This window comes from Dendronephthya gigantea, unplaced genomic scaffold (assembly GCF_004324835.1).
Source record: "Dendronephthya gigantea isolate DGI-Jeju-01 unplaced genomic scaffold, DenGig_1.0 000297F, whole genome shotgun sequence".
In the NCBI taxonomy this organism is placed as follows: domain Eukaryota; kingdom Metazoa; phylum Cnidaria; class Anthozoa; order Malacalcyonacea; family Nephtheidae; genus Dendronephthya; species Dendronephthya gigantea.
This window is the reverse complement of record NW_021163307.1, coordinates 1-18,962: the sequence shown is the minus strand read 5'-3', so window position 1 is coordinate 18,962 and position 18,962 is coordinate 1. Positions and strand designations below refer to the sequence as shown.

At 38.0% G+C, this 18,962-nt stretch overlaps 3 protein-coding genes across 3 annotated transcripts; all 3 read left to right on the top strand.

The window, feature by feature from the left end:
• Nucleotides 1-652: 652 nt before the first annotated feature.
• On the top strand, nucleotides 653-6,887 carry LOC114541508 (putative ankyrin repeat protein RF_0381). Its single transcript, XM_028561423.1, has 7 exons — nucleotides 653-902; nucleotides 1,476-1,914; nucleotides 2,118-2,173; nucleotides 2,220-2,288; nucleotides 2,713-2,910; nucleotides 3,652-4,712; nucleotides 6,072-6,887. The coding sequence occupies exons 1-7, from the start codon at nucleotides 653-655 to the stop codon at nucleotides 6,885-6,887; spliced, it is 2,889 nt and encodes a 962-aa protein (XP_028417224.1).
• An 8,017-nt stretch (nucleotides 6,888-14,904) lies between these two features.
• On the top strand, nucleotides 14,905-16,837 carry LOC114541507 (putative ankyrin repeat protein RF_0381). The gene is made up of 5 exons (XM_028561422.1): nucleotides 14,905-15,100; nucleotides 15,595-15,900; nucleotides 16,000-16,098; nucleotides 16,321-16,406; nucleotides 16,511-16,837. Exons 1-5 carry the CDS (start codon nucleotides 14,905-14,907, stop codon nucleotides 16,835-16,837), a joined length of 1,014 nt encoding a protein of 337 aa, XP_028417223.1.
• A 361-nt stretch (nucleotides 16,838-17,198) lies between these two features.
• LOC114541519 (serine/threonine-protein kinase dst4-like) lies at nucleotides 17,199-17,709 on the top strand (the record flags this gene model as incomplete). The annotated part of the gene is made up of 1 exon (XM_028561434.1): nucleotides 17,199-17,709. A coding segment is annotated over exon 1 (511 nt), but the record flags the coding sequence as incomplete, so codon positions are not given.
• Between the last annotated feature and the right edge of the window lie 1,253 nt (nucleotides 17,710-18,962).

Here is an 18,962-nt window from a genome sequence, read left to right as displayed (position 1 = left end):
GTGGCCGGAAAATTTTTAAAACTCGTTATGTCACCCCTAAACATGACGTACCGTATGACATTTATATGACATAAACATGAAATTTCATGACGTAACATGTCACATACGAAAAATATCCGCACTGTACCCCGGATGTAGTGGCGTATGAGTGGCGTACGAGTTTTTTAGTCCTCAGTAAAGTACTCCCATCCATATAATAAAATGAGGATAATTTCTTCTTCAGAGCCCAGCTTAAGTTAATTTCCTTTAATCGTAATTCTTGTGAACATGTCAAGGTGGTTGATGTATTAGAATACTGCTGTGTGTTTGCAGTGAACAATGACAATACATAATGACTAAATTGCCTGCTTAATACCTTGGGAAAACGGGCGATGTTTACTTCACTTTTATGACTGTATTGGTTTCTGCAAAATAGAAACATTTATGAGCTTTCCTCTCATTCGAGTCATTTCATAAATCATTAACTTAGCCTGAGTTCTGGCTTAGGAAATATTCCGCTTCGTTTGACATTACGAGGGGTTGTTTCATGTATGTAATTCTGCTATGCGTTTTAAAAATTGAATAGAAGTTTGCTTTTTAGAAAGGCGCACATGCAACATGCCATTGTCATATAAAGTCTGAATTGTTTTAGGCATAGCCGTTTTTCTCAAAGATGGCGACTTCGCCAAATAAGATGAGAATGACTGAATCCATGGAAAATAATAATGTCATCATATCCCAGCGTGAGGAGAGTGACATAAGTTTAACTTTGGCAGAAAAGAATCGTACAGGAACATCTGGGAAATTAGATGATACATCTGCGCGGGGAAATAAACAATCCAAGCCTGTTGTTAATAATGAACAAAAAGGAATTGAAGTGGAACATCAAGGAGAAAACATTGAAAACGAAAAATGTCATAATGGTATGAAATTTTATAATTATAATAAGTGGAATGAAACTCGCAATTTGGTTAGTAGGCGTGCAGGATGAGAGAATCCCGCACGAAAAGTTACAAATGTCTCATTGTATTTATTTTATAAAGCAAATACTAAATGCTTCCTCGACTTTCAGAAAGCGTAATAAAACACTCGCCTACGATTCGTGCTTCTTCACGCTTTCGAAAAGTCTTGCAATATCCCGCGTGGAGTATCACGCTATCCTGCACGGAAATCATTTAGTATTCCTTTATTATTATATGTGTATAGAGATTTATGCACAGCAGAAGATGAAATAAAAATCACTGTGTAAATTAATTTTATGCAATTTGATTGGACGTACGATGTTTTTCACGCGTGAAAAAATGCCTTACACGGCTTTTGATTGCGTGAAGATATATATTTACATTGAAACTTAAAGGCCGTCAAGGAAATAAGAAAGGCCATGAAAGTAAACGAAAGTACTGAATAAAAAGTCATATTCAGACTGTGTTTAACAAATAACTATCAAGTTTGCATTGAAGTTGTACGAATTTATTATGTTAATACCCCATATATAGAAAGTGATAAAAAGCAAGGGGCAAGTGGAAGTACAAACGTCTGTGAAGAAGGAAAACAGAAATTTTGGGACGAACTGAGAAAGCAAGTTGAATGTGGTGAAAACAAAGAAGATCGTTGGAAGAAGACAATTCTTTGGCGTGCTTTTCAGTTTAGTCCAGTAGATCAAAAAATTGTTAAATATTTAGTTGACCATGGAGCAGACATTTATTCCCAGAACGAAGAAGGTGAAACAGTTCTTTGCAACGCGACAAGAAATGGTTTACTTGATCTTGTTAAGTATTTTGTGCAATATGGCCCTGAACATAATTTTCAAGATGATTGCAGAGCTCTCCAGAGTGCAATACAGTCTCGATCATTAGAAATTGTGAAATATTTCGTTCAAAAGGGCGCCAATGTAAATGGAAAGGATTCTGATGGGAGACCGTGCTGCATTTTGCAGTTAGTAAAGGTACGCTAGAAATGGTAAAATACCTCGTTGAAAATGGTGCTGATGTAAATGGAAAGGATACTAACGGGTGGACAGTGCTTCACAATGCTGTTACTGAAGGTAAGCTAGAAATCATAAAATATCTTGTTGAAAATGGCGCCGATGTAAATGGCGAGTACACTGATGGATGGACAGTATTGCACTATGCTGTTAGCGAAGGTAAACTAGAAATGATAAAATATCTTGTTGAGAAGGGAGCTGATGTAAAAGGTAAAATACTACGGAAGGACAGTACTGCACACTTCTGTTACTAAAGGTAAGCAAGATATAGTGAAATACCTTGTTGAAAACGGAGCTGATGTAAATAGCACGGATATTGACGGAGGTCAGTTCTACACAGCGCTGTTACTGAAAGTAAGCTAGATGTGGTAAAATACCTTGTTGAACATGGGCTGATGTAAATGGCAAGGATACTGATGGGGACACAGTGCTGCATTTTGCAGTTAGTGAAGGTACGCTTGAAATGGTAAAATATCTTGTTGAAAATAGCGCTGATGTAAATGGAATTGATACTGATGGGTGGACAGTGCTGCACAATGCTGTTACTGAAGGTAGGCTAGAAATCATAAAATATCTTGTTGAAAACGGCGCCGATGTAAATGGCAAGTATACTGATGGATGGACAGTATTGCACTATGCTGTTAGCGAAGGTACACTAGAAATGATAAAATATCTTGTTGAGAAGGGAGCTGATGTAAAAGGTAAAAATACTGACGGAAGGACAGTACTGCACACTTCTGTTACTAAAGGTAAGCCAGATATAGTGAAATACCTTGTTGAAAACGGGGCTGATGTAAATAGCACGGATTTTGACGAGAGGTCAGTTCTACACAGCGCTGTTACTGAAAGTAAGCTAGATGTGGTAAAATACCTTGTTGAACATGGGGCTGATGTAAATGGTAAAGATACTAATGGGGACACAGTGCTGCATTTTGCAGTTAGTGAAGGTACGCAAATGGTAAAATATCTTGTTGAAAATAACGCTGATGTAAATGGAATTGATATTGATGGGTGGACAGTGCTGCACAATGCTGTTACTGAAGGTAAGCTAGAAATCATGAAATATCTTGTTGAAAACGGTGCCGATGTAAATGGCAAGTATACTGATGGATGGACAGTATTGCACTATGCTGTTAGCAAAGGTACACTAGAAATGGTAAAATATCTTGTTGAAAAGGGAGCTGAAGTAAAAGGTAAAAACTGACGGAAAGACAGTACTGCACACTGCTGTTACTAAAAGTACGCTGGATATAGTGAAATATCTTGTTGAAAAAGGCGCTGCTGTGAATGCCATTAACAGGAAAAATACTAACGGGTCGACAGTGCTGCACAGTGCTGTTGCTAAAGGTAAGCTTGAAATAGTGAAATATCTTGTTGAAAACGGCGCTGATGTAAATAGACCGGATATTGACGGGTTGACAGTTCTACACACTGCTGTTAGTAAAGGTACGCTGGTATAGTGAAATATCTTGTTGAAAAAGGCGCAGCTGTGAATGCCATTAACAGCAAAAATGCTGACGGGTCGACAGTGCTGCACAGTGCTGTTGCTAAAGGTAAGCCAGAAATAGTGAAATATCTTGCTGAAAACGGCGCTGATGTAAATAGCACGGATATTGACGGAAAGACAGTTCTACACAATGCTGTTACTGGAAGTAAGCTTGATATGGTAAAATATCTTGTTGAACATGGGGCTGATGTAAATGGCAAGGATCCTGATAAATGGAGAGTGCTTCACAGTGCTGTTACTGAAGGTACGCTAGAAATTGTAAGTTTCCTTGTTGAAAATGGCGCTGATGTAAATGGCAAGGATAGTAACGGATGGACAGTGTTGCACAGTGCTGTTGCTAAAGGAGCACACGAAACGGTAAAATATCTCATTGGAAAAGGTGCTGATGTAAATTGCAAGTATATTGACGGATGGTCTGTCCTGCACTACGCTGTTTCTAAAGGTACGCTAGAAATGGTGAAATATCTTGTTGAAAAGGGCGCTGATGTAAATGGTAAGAATACTTACGGTAGGACAGTGTTGCACTACGCTGTTACTGAAAGTACGATAGATATAGTAAAATACCTGGTTGAGAATGGCGCTGATGTAATTGGTAAGACGACGAACGGACGAACAGTGCTGCACAGCGCCGTTACGAAAGGTACGCTAAAGGTGGTAAAATATCTCGTTGAAAATGGCGCTGATATAAATGGTAAGAATTCTGACAAATGGACAGTCCTGCACAGTGCAGTTAATAAAGGTACACTAGATATGGTAAAATACCTCGTTCAGAATGGCGCTGATGTAAATGGAAAGAATACTGACGGGTGGACAGTCCTCCACACTGCTGTTACTAAAGGTAGCCTGGATATCACAAAGCACCTCGTGAAAAATGGCGCTGATGTAAATAGTAAATACACTGACGGTTGGACCGCCCTACACGCTGCTGTAGATACTGGTGCATTAGAAATTATTAAGTATTTAGTTGAACAGGGTGCTGACATAACTCCTAAAGGTAACATCAGCGCTCATACTCTTGGCACTGACATCATTAGGATGGCTGTTGCAAACAATTCAGTTGCTTTGGTGGATCTCATCAGGCAAAAGAACAGGGTTGTTCCGAGAGCTGGAAAATTTCTTGTCGAACGAAGCCAAATGAAGCCAATTCTTATCGAAGAATCTCAAAATAGTCTCAAAAAGTCTTTAAAACATGGTGAGAAGATTGAGATGTTGAAAAGAATGAACTGCAACATGTTAGAAAAGGTAATTTTTCAAATTAACTGAGTTTGGATAGAAACAACGTTATAAATCATTAAAGGCCCAACCGAGACACCAAACGCACAATTAGTTGTGGGAGAAATGGTTTTTGAGAGAGAAGTGCTTCAAATATAATGTAGATAAGGTCAAAGTTACCCCTTATAGGCTCGCTACAGCTTAATTCATGTAGTTTATGGTACAATTAATTATGTAGTCCTAGCCAAGGACTCTGGCGTCCTCAGGGGTCGTGGATCCCCATGTTGCACGTCCTCAGGGGTTTAGCAGTTGCTCCCCAGTATTGATCTTCACCCAAGAGGGGTCATAGCTCCCCAGATAGGTATCCTAAATGTCCAAAGGGGTCATAGATCCCCATGAAGTCATTCTTTACTGAGGTTTAGACACGAATGCATGTAGATTTATGCGAGTCTATGGGGTAGAGGGTGACCTTCGGCAACACTCCATCCCCAAGGACCAATGTTTAATTACTAAAAAAATGCTCTGAACAAAGTGTTTTTATTAGCTACATGAAGCGAGGTAGAATGTCTCACAGGTGGGTACGGCATTACCCCAATATACTCTAGATGAACTGTTAGGCAGTCCTTGACGCAACAATATTTACATAAATTTCTGTAAATATTTTTTATCACTTTCCTCATGGTTTTATGCAAATCAGCAAATTAGTGCAAAATCGGTGGATTGTAAAAACTCTGAAATGGTAGACAGGGTAAATGGTAACAGAAGTTACCCCTATGAGCTTTAGATATACAATGCGTCGGATATGTTTGCATGATAATGCCACAATTTTAACGACAGTCATGAACATTAGCGAACGTTGCTAATTGGCTGCTTGCTAATTGCCTTGTGGTGTACTCGTGCAGGATCACGCTGCAGTTTTGGTAAAATTACCTGCAAGATAATTTTTAATGGGTGTGTTTAAAGGGAGTGTTTAATGGCAAGCGGAAAACTGAATTTAGGTATTTTCCCTCGCTGCTGGGTTGTAGCAGCCAGGGACAATTCAATATAGTAGCTCAAAGGGGTAACTTATGTTAAACCTTTTCGTCGACGGGAGCAGAAGGGGCAGCTTGCCTTTTATATGCTCATGGACATTGAATGTCTTATTTTGTAATTTTTGTTCTTCAATATGGGTTTAATGAAAAAGCAGAAATGCAAAACGTTAATTCCATAACAAATCCATTATCTATTTGAAGTTTGAATAAAGGACAGGCGCTATAACGCTATCAAACTTATTTTTCTCCGTGTTGGCCTTAGTAAACCATTAAAGTGCCTTTTTTCGGATTTCTGCCCCCTGCCCTGCCTTTTATTGCGTCTGATGAGGCATCTAATAACCATATCTTTCTTAAATAGACTCAAATACCGATGCAGGCTTTTGTCGCAAAGAATCAATTCAAAATTGGCGATGGTGGTTCTTCTTGTGTCTATGTTGGTTTCATGCATGATGGAAGTGAAGTTGCTGTTAAGAGAATTTTGGTGCAAAGTGCGGACAAAACAGTTGAAAACGAAAAAGAAATCATGAGTCTCATTGAGACGGAAAACTGTCCATTTATAGTGAGCTATCGTCATTTTCACCGTGATCATGACGATGTGTTCATGTATCTTATTGTTGATCTTTGCGAAGAAAATTTGAGGGAACTTGTTCATGCATCCAGTATTGAACATCTACAAGAGCATGGTCCACGAATGATTAAGGAAATTCTGTCAGGACTTGAATTTCTTCATGATAAAGGAATATTGCACAGAGATTTAAAACCATCAAACGTCCTGGTTGATATCGATGGTCGCATGAAATTGGCAGACTTTGGAATAAGCCGTGTCCTAAAAGACAATCAAACGACAGTTCAAACATTTGCCAAAGGTACTCCTGGATGGATGCCATCGGAAGTAACTCAAGCCATTGAGAAAAATGAGAAATGTCGTTTCAAAAGGAAATCAGATGTCCAGGTCGCGGGTATGATTGCTTTCTTCGTCTTAACTAAAGGTGAACACCCTTTTGGTTCTTCCTTTGATCGAATGAGAAATATTTCGGAAGGGAACTCTGTCAGTTTGAAGAAACTTGATGATCTCGAAGCTCAAAAGTTTGTGTCCTGGCTGATCAATCATAAAATTGATAGGAGACCTTATGCTCACGAAGCGTTGAGGCATTCTTTTGTTAATGGAGATTAATACATAAACTAGTAGTTATTTTCACAAGGGGAGTGCTGGCGAGTCCTATATATATATATATATATATAGTCCTATTTGCATAGCATACTTTTCATTAAGGTCATCAGCTTAATTGTACCTCAATGGGCTATAAAAGTTTTCAATATTATCTAATTGCAGCCCTGGACTCCTGGTCTTTTTAATGAATAATATTTATTTCTCCATAGACTCAATTACTCCTGATTAGCCTAATGAGTTTAGTCCTCTTGAGTTTGATACCATAAACAGAAAATTATAAAAGTGGCTGCAGATTGAAGATACACTGCTCAATCAATGCATGTGTATATTAATTTCTTTTATAAATATAACAATGGTTATAAAAATACCAGCTAACAACATATTAAGGATAACAATGCAGATTCATAACAATGTGTATAATGTGTTTAATACATCTCAGTTCAATGTTCCAGCAAATTGCATGACAATTGATAAGCTCTAGCTTGCTTTATATCATAGCATCTTCATCCTGAAAAATATAAATGGAGATCTGATCAAGATTTATTCACAAGGTGCAGGAAGTTAAAAAATCAATTAATTATAAGCCATGATAATTGATAAATTCATTTGAATTTGACAAGATAATAAATAGCAAATAAGATAATATATTAACTAGGTTTTAACAGTCACCATCATCAGAGGTTGAAATTTACACTGTTTGCAGCAAAAATCTTATTACTTTGTATCAGCACTCACTCAGCACTTTTGTCAGTCAGATCATGTTAATGCTTGAATCTAGTAGACTCATTGGGGGGAAGGTTTACCTATTTACATTATTGTTTGCTATCATACAAACAAAATAGACCAAACTCAAAGATTGACATTGCCAGGAATTTAATTCCTTCCCCGCACAAGTAAAGAAAAACGATAAAGTTTGACTGTTTCAGTATATAACATTGCACATTTACCAAAGGTCTAAAATAGTATATTAATTTTGATGTTTGTACCATACGTTTTGATGGATTTATATAGCTCAGAACCTTTGGTAATCAGTTTATATTCGAATCCAAAAGCAAAAAACTGAAATTGTTATAAAACCCGGCTTATTTGGATGCTATAAATTAACAGCCGAATGAGAGGTGTCAGCAAAGCTCAAAATCAGCCATCTTTTGCGACACGATTTGGCCTGTGATTTGGCCTGTGATTTGGCCTGTGATTTGGTCTGTGATTTCGCCTGTGATTTCGCCTGTGATTTTGCCTGTGATTTTGCCTGTGATTTCGCCTGTGATTTCGCTTGTGATTTCGCCTGTGATTTCGCCTGTGATTTCGCCTGTGATTTCGCCTGTGATTTCGCCTGTGATTTCGCCTGTGATTTCGCCTGTGATTTCGCCTGTGATTTCGCCTGTGATTTCGCCTGTGATTTCGCCTGTGATTTCGCCTGTGATTTCGCCTGTGATTTAGCTTGTGATTTTGCCTGTGATTTCGCCTGTGATTTCGCATGTGATTTCGCCTGTGATTTCGCCGGGAGGCGGCAGCAAGTCCTCCAGTAATACCGTAAACCTCCGACTATAAGCCCCCCCAAATATAAGCCCTACCGTCTATAAGCCCATCACATTATTAACATTCACGTCATTCCAAATATAAGCCCCCCCGAATATAAGCCCACTATACAGGTCGAGATACAGGTATATATTAAATACTCTTGCACTAAAACAATTCCCTATAGCAGTAACTTAGCAAAAACATTCAAGCAGTGTGTGTTTTAATGTTTTAATTTTACAAAACATGTTCGTCCTGGTGATGTTTCAAAGCGGCACGGACGAATCTTTTGTGCAGCTTAACATGTTAATGTTTGTTTATCTGTAATTATTGTTTATTTTCGTGTTTATACCTTAACAATAAATACGGTACTTGGTTTATATAAACCCGAAATGTTGTCCATGTATAAGCCCCCCCGTATATAAGCCCTCCCGTGTATAAGCCCATCAAAAAACGCTTATGAACTTATATAAGCCCAGGGCTTATAGTCGGAGGTTTACGGTAACTCAATGGGCGGTAGTCATAGAACCTGCTAAGCGGGTAAGAAACACCCAGCCGCCTGCGTCTACCGAATGACAAAAGTCGAGCCATCGACTCAATATACGTGCCCAAACCCCAAACTCGCGCGGCCGTATGTGCTTCCACAGGCTGTTGTCAAGAATAGGGAGCTGGCTCGCTTCGCTCGCCAGCAATAACTTTTCTAAAGACCGTTTACACTACACGCGATATTTGGTAGGGTATGGATAAAGCTGGCACCGGTACTGAAGCGTTCAGAGATCCTTTCGTTGATCAACATTGATACAGTCGAAATACAAAACTTTTCTACAGAGATAAGACAACTATTATCAAAATTAATTACGAAAGACGAGATTCGTGAAAAATAAATCTTATTTCGACTTGAACATATCCTTTTCGTCAAAATCACAACTTTTTTTTCTTTTGTTCTTGAACTTGGTGAATTAAAATGGTCGTATTTACTTTTTGTACATGCATGTGGGACAGTGCGGTATTAATTTTTTAAGGCCTGGGTCACTTGACGAGTACGGGCGACTCTGACCTCCGTGTCTGCCCTGGATGGCCATTAAGCGCATCCCGTTTCACACAAAATGGTTCACGAGGTTGAGATAATCAGATTAATTATTACATGACAAAAAAAATCGCAGAAAGTTATTTCGCAAACAAACTAAACATTCCTAGAGCTAGAGGAACTAAGAAAGAAAAGAAAGCCAAAAGTACAAAATAATGGATAAAATCAGGAAGTCAAGCAAGGCTGTATTTTGACAAACGCTTGCATTAAAAACAAGAAGCTATTGAGATTTAGAGCTTTTCAAACTATTAGCAATTGTGATATTAAAGTACACTGTTTTTATATTGTTAAAGCTTCCACATCTATATATCCATTTTCCTTAATATCGTGAAAAAGCTATGATGCAAATTTGTGTTATTGATGGTGTACATCAAAAATCTGCAATCCGCGAAAGATACGTGCCGAAACCTTTGGGTTGCTGGGCACGAATGCTAAAAGATTTCGACGAGGCGCTTCAAATATTTTTTCCGTTTTATTATGCTAATATGCATGATGCGTCTTGCTCGTAAATTTGCCAAATCCGACTCACCCGGCATCGCTAGGCTAATCCCGAATTGTATTTGCCATCGAATGAGTAATTAATTAACACTTATTCAACGTCGACCGAAGGAAAAATTATGTTTTCGGAATCTGAGACCGGTCGATATTTCACGAGGCAAGTGGTATACAGGGTGTCCCAAAAAAAAGTAACCACTTAAATATGCAGAACATTAATACAGCTCTAAAGCCCTATAGATAAGCACCTCTGAGAATTGAAAATGGCTCTTAATCCTTCATTTACAATGCTAAAAGTCATTTTAGCTGAACTATGGTGCAAACCCGAACAATACTAATATTCTTGCATATTTGAATGTTGTGTTTTTTTTGGGGACACCCTGCATGTACTATATAATATTCGCAATCATTAGACGCGAAAAATGTTATTAAACTCAAAGCAACTTCTAAAGGAGCGCATATGCACACATGCACACATGCAAAACAACAATTTGAAAAAAATTACAAATAAATGGATTAAAAGACGTAAATTATATCATCTGTAGTCTTGACGAAAATGATAGAGCTAATTCAATCAAGGATATCCTTTCAAAACATTAAATTTTAAAGTCTGAGCGCACTTTTAATCCCTTAAAATCAGCAGCCTTTGCAGCGCGAATATATTTCTATCGCGAGGCCTTCTATATGTTTAGCTAGAAGACTAAACTTCATTTTGCAATGTGATGGTGGTTGAATATTATGTATATGAGTCGGACCCCGAATTGGACCCCCGTAGGTCTATTATATCCGCTAGCGGATCCCCGGTACAAATATAGATATGGACCGGGGGGGTCCACCCCAAGCTGTGACAACTGTACACAGGCCGTAGCTAAAAGCGTAATTAGTGGTGCCGGTGTATATTCATATATTCATCTATTGTTCTTTTGATATGTAAACATGATTATATGATGCAAGATACAAGATGAAAAAATTCGACAGAATAAAACCTCGTTTGGGAACTCGGACTGCCAGTTAGCGTTCTCAACGTATTGTTCTCAACAATAGAAGAGATACTTTGACCTGCAATAGAAGAAGCAGTGTGTATTCAAGTAAGATAACTGGTGGCATTTTACCAAAATAAAGAAATTTGTTCAATTTAAATGCTCTCAATTCAAAAGAAAATATGCAAATATTTCGCTGGCTAATATTTCTCTGCAGGAGGAAATCCAGCAAAAGCTAACATACTGTGCCAGAATTTAGGCCAGGGTTTCCACAACTTATTCGCATATGGCTTTTAGGGGGTAGCAACATTGGAAAAAAACAGCAACAAAAAACTTTTGAAAAGAATGCATCATATATCATATCAACAGAGATCCCTCTCACGCTTGTGTTGTCAATCGCAAGGAAATTTCCTTGCATTGTGGAAACCCTTATTGTGGCTAATTGCCTATAATTGCAAGATAATATTCAAAAAATTCTGGTCTTTTTAGTTATATAATGTTGCGAACTAGACTTCAGAATAAATAAGGTTTTTTTTCGTTTTAAGAGAGCATCACAGCAGCATGCTGTCGCTAATAACGAATATATACCACTGACGACAGCGGGGACAGACAGCGATGAAGGTAGGTTTGCTGGAATGTAGATCACAAAGCTCTTTATTTAATATATTGTCAATGTTGTAGGCTATAAACCATTGAAGCCAGGACTTTGATAAATAAACTTGTGTTATATCACAATAATTTGTTTCAGTACGACAGTGCTCAGAATCCATAAGAAATTTTGTGAAATTTAGCGCATTTGCGCAAGGATTGTGGTCTAAGGGTCCATTACTTAAATTTCAAAACAGACTTTATCGATTGCTACGTTAGACGAATTTTACTCATGAGTGACTTGGGCTATGTTCACGCTAAACTTAGAGACCACGATATATCTCGCCAAGAATCAACCGGCAAAGGTTATCTTGAGGTAGGGGCTCTAAATTTAGGGTTTCATATTCGCAAATTCGTAACCGTGTGACTGCCGGATGTCATTCGATAGCGAACGTAGTTACGGTGATTGAAAATGCTTCAATATACAACCCCAATTAAGCGTGTTCTCCATTTAATCGTAAAAGTGTCGGGAACAAGTAATTCTAACTAATGACAAATAGTTCAGTTGTAAATTTATCTTTTAATATTTCTGAATTCAAATCGAAAATTTTGAAAATCGTGTGACCCCCAGACATAGACATGACATACCGTATGACATTAATTTATATGACATAAACACGACATTTACATGGCATAAACATGACATAGACATCACGTAAACATGTCACATAGTGGCGTATGAATTGTACGAGTGTTTTAGTCCTCAATAAAATACCCCTATCCATATAATAAAAGAGGATAATTTCCTCTTCAGAGCCCAGCTTAAGTTAATTTCATTTAATCGTAATTGTTGTGAACATGTCAAGATGGTTGACCTATTAGAATATTACTGTGTGTTTGCAGTTAACAATGACAATACATAAGGACTAAATTGCCAGCTTAATGGCGTGGTAAAACGGGCGATGTTTACTTCACTTTTATGACTGTATTGGTTTCTGCAAAAAAGAAACATTTATGAGCTTTCGACTCATTCCAGTCATTTCATAAATCATTAGCTTTGCCTGAGTTCTAGTAAATGTATGTATTTCTAGTAAAATTCTATTATGGGTTTACAAAATTAAATAGAAGTTTGCTTTTTAGAAAGGCGCACATGCAACGTGCTATTTTCATATGAAGTCTGAATTGTTTTAGGCATAGCCGTTTTGCTCGAAGATGGCGGCTTCGCCAAATAAGATGAGAATGACTGAATCCATGGAAATGATAATGTCAACATATCCCAGCGTGAGGAGAGCGACATAACTTTTAACTTTGGCAGAAAAGAATCGTACAGGAATATCTGGGAAATTAGATGATATATCTGCGTTGGGAAATAAACAATCCAAGCCTGTTGTTAATGAACAAAAAGGAATTGAAGTGGAACTTCAAGAAGAAAACATTGAAAACAAAAATATCATAACGGTATGAAATTTTATATAATAAGTGCAATGAAACTCGCAATTTCATTGGTTAGTTGGCGTTCAAAATGAGAAAATCCCGCACGAAAAGTTACAATTGTTCCATTGTATTTATTTTATTAAACAAATACTAAATAGTTTCTCGACTTTCAGAAAGCGTAAGAAAAACGCTCGCCTACGACTCGTACTTTTTCACGCTTTCGAAAAGTCTCGCAATATCCCGCGTAAAGTATCACGCTATCCTGTAAAGTATCCAAATCACTTTTTGAAAATAGCCTTTCACTGGTTTTATTCGTTTGCATAAAAAACTGAAAGTTATACAAAGCTGAAAATTAAACAAATAAACTGCATACAAAAGCCGAAAAGTATACAAATAAATCTCGTCCTTACTACGAAACAAATACGAAATAAACAAAGTAAACATTTACCCTTTGAAATCACTTATAAACATGTAGATTATAAGTTATTTCTCTTACTCGGCTTTTTCTTGAGTGCATGACTGTATCCATGTTCATCTTTGCTATCTGTCATGTTTCATGCATCTTGTTTCTTCTTTGTTTCCTTTGCACAAAGTCATGAAAAAGTTTATGAAACGCGTTTACAAAAAAGTTCACGAAATGAAAGTTAGATTGCTGACGTTCTCATTAAAATACAAACTTTCTGTCTTAGCTAATCAAAACGTTTGTAGATTACAGTCATTACTCGCGCATGCGCAAAACTTACAAAACCACCCAACGTCGATCGTCCATGACAAAGAATATGGACTTTGGAATCGGCTATGTTCTCCCGGGTTCCGGGTGTAATTCCTAATCTCCGATCGGAATTAGTACCCTCGCAGGCGCTCCGCGCCCACTGGGGGATAATAGATGCCCAAATCACACTCGTGGTTAGCAAATCAACTCCTGCTACGTGCTCGGTTTAATTTGTAAACACTGGTATTATTTTGGCATTAATTGTTCTCTTTTTCGCTCTATTAATATTATTAATTATACCAAAATACAATTACTGAACTCATTTTTTTGTAATAAATAAAATTGCGTGCGTATTTACATTGAAATTTAAAGGCCGTCGAGGAAATAAGAAACCCATGAAATTAAACGAAAGTACTGAATAAAAAGTCATATTCAGACTGTGTTTGACAAATAACTACCAAGTTTGCATTGAAAATGATGTCCTGGAAGATCGTAAAAAACGCTACCAAATTTGTACGAATTTATTATGTTAATACCCCCATATATAGAAAGTGATGAAAAGCAAGAGGCAAGTGGAAGTACAAACGTCTGTGAAGAAGGAAAACAGAAATTTTGGGACGAAATAAGAAGGCAAGTTGAATGTGGCGCAAACAAAAAAGATAGTTGGAAGAAAACAATTCTTTGGCGTGCTTTTCAGTTTACTCCAGCAGATCAAAAAATTGTTAAATATTTAGTTGACCATGGAGCAGACATTTATTCCCAGAACGATGATGGTGAAACAGTTCTTTGTAACGCGACAAGAACTGGTTTACTCGATCTTGTTAAGTATTTTGTGCAATATGGCCCGGAACATAATTTTCAAGATGATTGTAGAGCTCTCCGGTGTGCAATACAGTCTCGATCATTAGAAATTGTGAAATATTTCGTTCAAAAGGGCGCTAATGTAAATGGAAAGGATTTGATGGGGAAACAGTGCTGCATTTTGCAGTTAGTAAAGGTACGCTAGAAATGGTAAAATATCTCGTTGAAAATGGTGCTGATGTAAATGGAGAGGATACTAACGGGTGGACAGTGCTGCACAATGCTGTTACTGAAGGTAAGCTAGAAATCATAAAATATCTTGTTGAAAATGGCGCCGATGTAAATGGCGAGTATACTGATGGATGGACAGTATTGCACTATGCTGTTAGCGAAGGTACGCTAGAAATGGCAAAATATCTTGTTGAAAAGGGAGCTGATGTAAAAGGTAAAAATACTGACGGAAGGACAGTACTACACACTGCTGTTGCTAAAGGTAAGCCGGAAATAGTGAAATATCTTGTTGAAAAAGGCGCTGCTGTGAATGCCATTAACAGCAAAAATGCTAACGGGTTAACAGTGCTGCACAGTGCTGTTGCTAACGGTAAGCCAGAAATAGTAAAATACCTTGTTGAAAACGGCGCTGATGTAAATAGCACGGACATTCACGGGCGGACAGTTCTACACAGTGCTGTTACTGAAAGTGAGCTAGATATGGTAAAATATCTTGTTGAACATGGGGCTGATGTAAATGGCAAGGATACTAATGGGGAGACAGTGCTGCATTTTGCAGTTAGTCAAGGCACGCTAGAAATGGTAAAATACCTTGTTGAAAATGGCGCTGATGTAAAAAGTAAAAATACTGACAGGTGGACAGTGCTGCACAATGCAGTTACTGAAGGTAAGCTAGAAATCATAAATATCTTGTTGAAAATGGCTCCGATGTAAATGGCGAGTATACTGATGGATGGACAGTATTGCACTATGCTGTTAGCAAAGGTACACTAGAAATGGTAAAATATCTTGTTGAAAAGGGGGCTGATGTAAAAGGTAAAAATACTGACGGGTCGACAATACTGCACACTGCTGTCACTAAAGGTACGCTGGATATAGTGAAATATCTTGTTGAAAAAGGCGCTGCTGTGAATGCCATTAACAGCAAAAATACTAACGGGTCAACAGTGCTGCACAGTGCTGTTGCTAAAGGTAAGCCAGAAATAGTGAAATACCTTGTTGAAAACGGCGCTGATGTTAATAGCACAGATATTGACGGGCGGACAGTTCTACACAGTGCTGTTACTGAAAGTAAGCTAGATATGGTAAAATACCTTGTTGAACATGGGGCTGACGTCAATGGCAAGGATACTGATGAATCGAGAGTGCTTCACAGTGCTGTTACTGAAGGTACGCTAGAAATGGTAATTTTCCTTGTTGAAAATGGCGCTGATGTAAATGGCAAGGATAGTAGCGGATGGACAGTGCTGCACGTGCTGTTTGCTAAAGGAGCACACGAAACGGTAAAATATCTCATTAGAAAGGGGGCTGATGTAAATGGCAAGTATATTGACGGATGGTCAGTCTTGCACTATGCTGTTTCTAAAGGTACGCTAAAATGGTGAAACATCTTGTTGAAAAGGGCGCTGATGTAAATGGCGAAAATATTTACGGTAGGACAGTGTTGCACTACGCTGTTACTAAAAGTACGATGGATAGTAAAATACCTGGTTGAAAATGGCGCTGATGTAATTGGTAAGACGACGAACGGACGGACAGTGCTGCACAGCGCCGTTACGAAAGCTACGTTAAATGTGGTAAAATATCTAGTCAGAAATGGCGCTAATGTAAATGGTAAGAATTCTGACAGCTGGACAGTCCTGCACAGTGCTGTTAATAAAGGTACGTTAGATATGGTAAAATACCTCGTTGAAAATGGCGCTGATGTAAATGGAAATAGTACAGACGGGTGGACAGTCCTGCACACTGCTGTTACTAAAGGTAGCCTGGATATCACAAGCACCTCGTGGAAAATGGCGCTGATGTAAATGCTAAATATACTGACGGTTGGACCGTCCTACACGCCGCTGTCGATACAGGTGAATTAGAAATTGTCAAGTATTTAATTGAACAGGGTGCTGACATAACTCCTAAAAGTAATATCAGCGCTCTTGGCACTGACATCATGAGGATGGCTGTTGTGAACAATTCAGTTGCTTTGGTGAAACTCCTCTTGCAAAAGAACATAGTTGTTTCGAGAGCTGGAACATTTCTTGTCGAGGGAAGGCAAATGAGTCTTCTTGAATGGAGTATTTACATTGGTCATGATGAAATAAAACTATTCTAAAGAGGTCCATAAAACATCGCGAGAAAATTGAGATGTTGAAAAATGAACCACAACCAGTTAGAAAAGGTAATTTTTGAAATACATAATTATATATGAAGTTGTTTTAATCAGTTTTGCGTATATAATAAAGGTGAAAATGGAGTTCATGATCTACGCTGTCGCACCGCGAAGACGAGCATTTAGATTCCGTAGACAGTTTTCAATATTCGTTTGCACAATATAACTATTATAGATTTTGCCCTCTGCATCTAATATCTATCTCTTTTTCCAATAGACTGAAATACCGATTCAGGCTTTTGTCGCAACGAATCAATTCAAAATTGGCGACGGTTGTTGTGGCTCACGTGTCTATGTTGGTGTCATGAAGGATGAAAGTGAAGTTGCTGTTAAGAGAGTTTTGGTGCCAAGTGAGGACAAAACAGTTGAAAACGAAAAGGAAATCATGAGTCTCATTGAAACGAAAAACTGTCCATTTATAGTGAGTTATCGTTATTTTCACTCTGGCAATGAGTTCATGTATCTTATTGTTGATCTTTGCGAGGAAAACTTGAGAGAACTTGTTCATGCATGCAGTATTGAACATCTACAAGAGCATGGTCCACGAATGATTAGGGAAATTCTATCAGGACTTGAATTTCTTCATGGTGAAGGAATATTGCACAGAGATTTAAAACCTTCAAACGTCCTGGTTGATATCGAAGGTCACATGAAATTGGCAGACTTTGGAATAAGCCGTATTTTGAATGACGATGAAACAACAGTTGTAACATTCGCCAAAGGTACTCCTGGATGGATGCCATCGGAAGTAGCTCAAGCCATTGAGAAAGATGAGAAAAGTCGTTATAAAAGGAAATCAGATGTCCAGGTAGCAGGTATGATTGCTTTCTACGTCTTAACTAAAGGTGAACACCCTTTTGGTTCCAGGTTTGATCGAATGAGAAATATATCAAAAGGGAACTCTGTTAATTTGAAGAAACTTGGTGATCGCAAAGCTCAAAATTTTGTGTCGAGGCTGATCAATCACAAAATTCATGAGAGACCTTATGCTCACGAGGCGTTGAGGGATCCTTTCGTTGATGAACATTGACACAGTCGAGATGCAGAACTTTTCTGCGGAGATAAAACAACTATAATCGAAATTAATTATGAAAGACGAGATTCGTGGAAAAATAAATCTTATCTGGACTTGAACATAGCATATTCGTCAAAATCACAACATTGTTTTCTCTTGTTGTTGAACTTGGTGAATTGAAATGGTCGCATTTACTTTTTGTACATCATCAGGCGCATCCAGTTTCACACAAAATGGTTCACGAGGTTGCGATAATGAGATTAATTATTACATGACAAAACAAAATGGCAGAATGTTATTATGCAAACAAACTAAATATCCCTAGAGAATCTAAGAAAGGCCAGAAAGCCAAAACTGTAAAATAATGGATAAAAGTCAGGAAGTCAAGCAAGGCTGTATTTTGACAAACGGTTGCATTAAAAATGGAAATTTAGAGCTTTTCAAACTATTAGCAATTGGGATATTAAAGTACACCGTTTTAATGTTGTTGAAGCTTCCACTTCATTATGTTCATTTTCCTTAATATCGTGACGTAGCTACGATTAAAATTTGTGTCATTGACAGTGTACATCAAAAATCTGCAATCCACGAAAAATACGTGCCGAAACCTAGGCACGAATGCTAAAGGATCTCGACGAGGCACTCCAAATATTTTTTCGGTTTTATCGTGCTAATATGCATGCGTTTTGTTCGTAAGTATGCCAAATCCGACTCAACCGGCATGGCTAGGCTAATCTTGAATTGTATTCACCCTCGCATGAGTAATTAAAGTAACACTTATTCACCGTCGACCGAAGGAAAAATTATGTTTGGGGAACCTGAGTCCGGTCGATATTTCACGAGGCGAAGCCGAGGCCCTGACTTAAAGCTGGTTTTCCACCAGCGTTATTTTTCGAGCGAAGCGACTTTATTCTTTCGCGCGAAATATATCGCTAGTGGAAAACCGCCTTTAGAGGGACAAGCGACGTCCGTCATTTTGATTTTGCAATTAAAATGTGAAAGACTTTATGTAAGTCTAAATACACTGCACAAGTAAGTATACAACCAAATAAA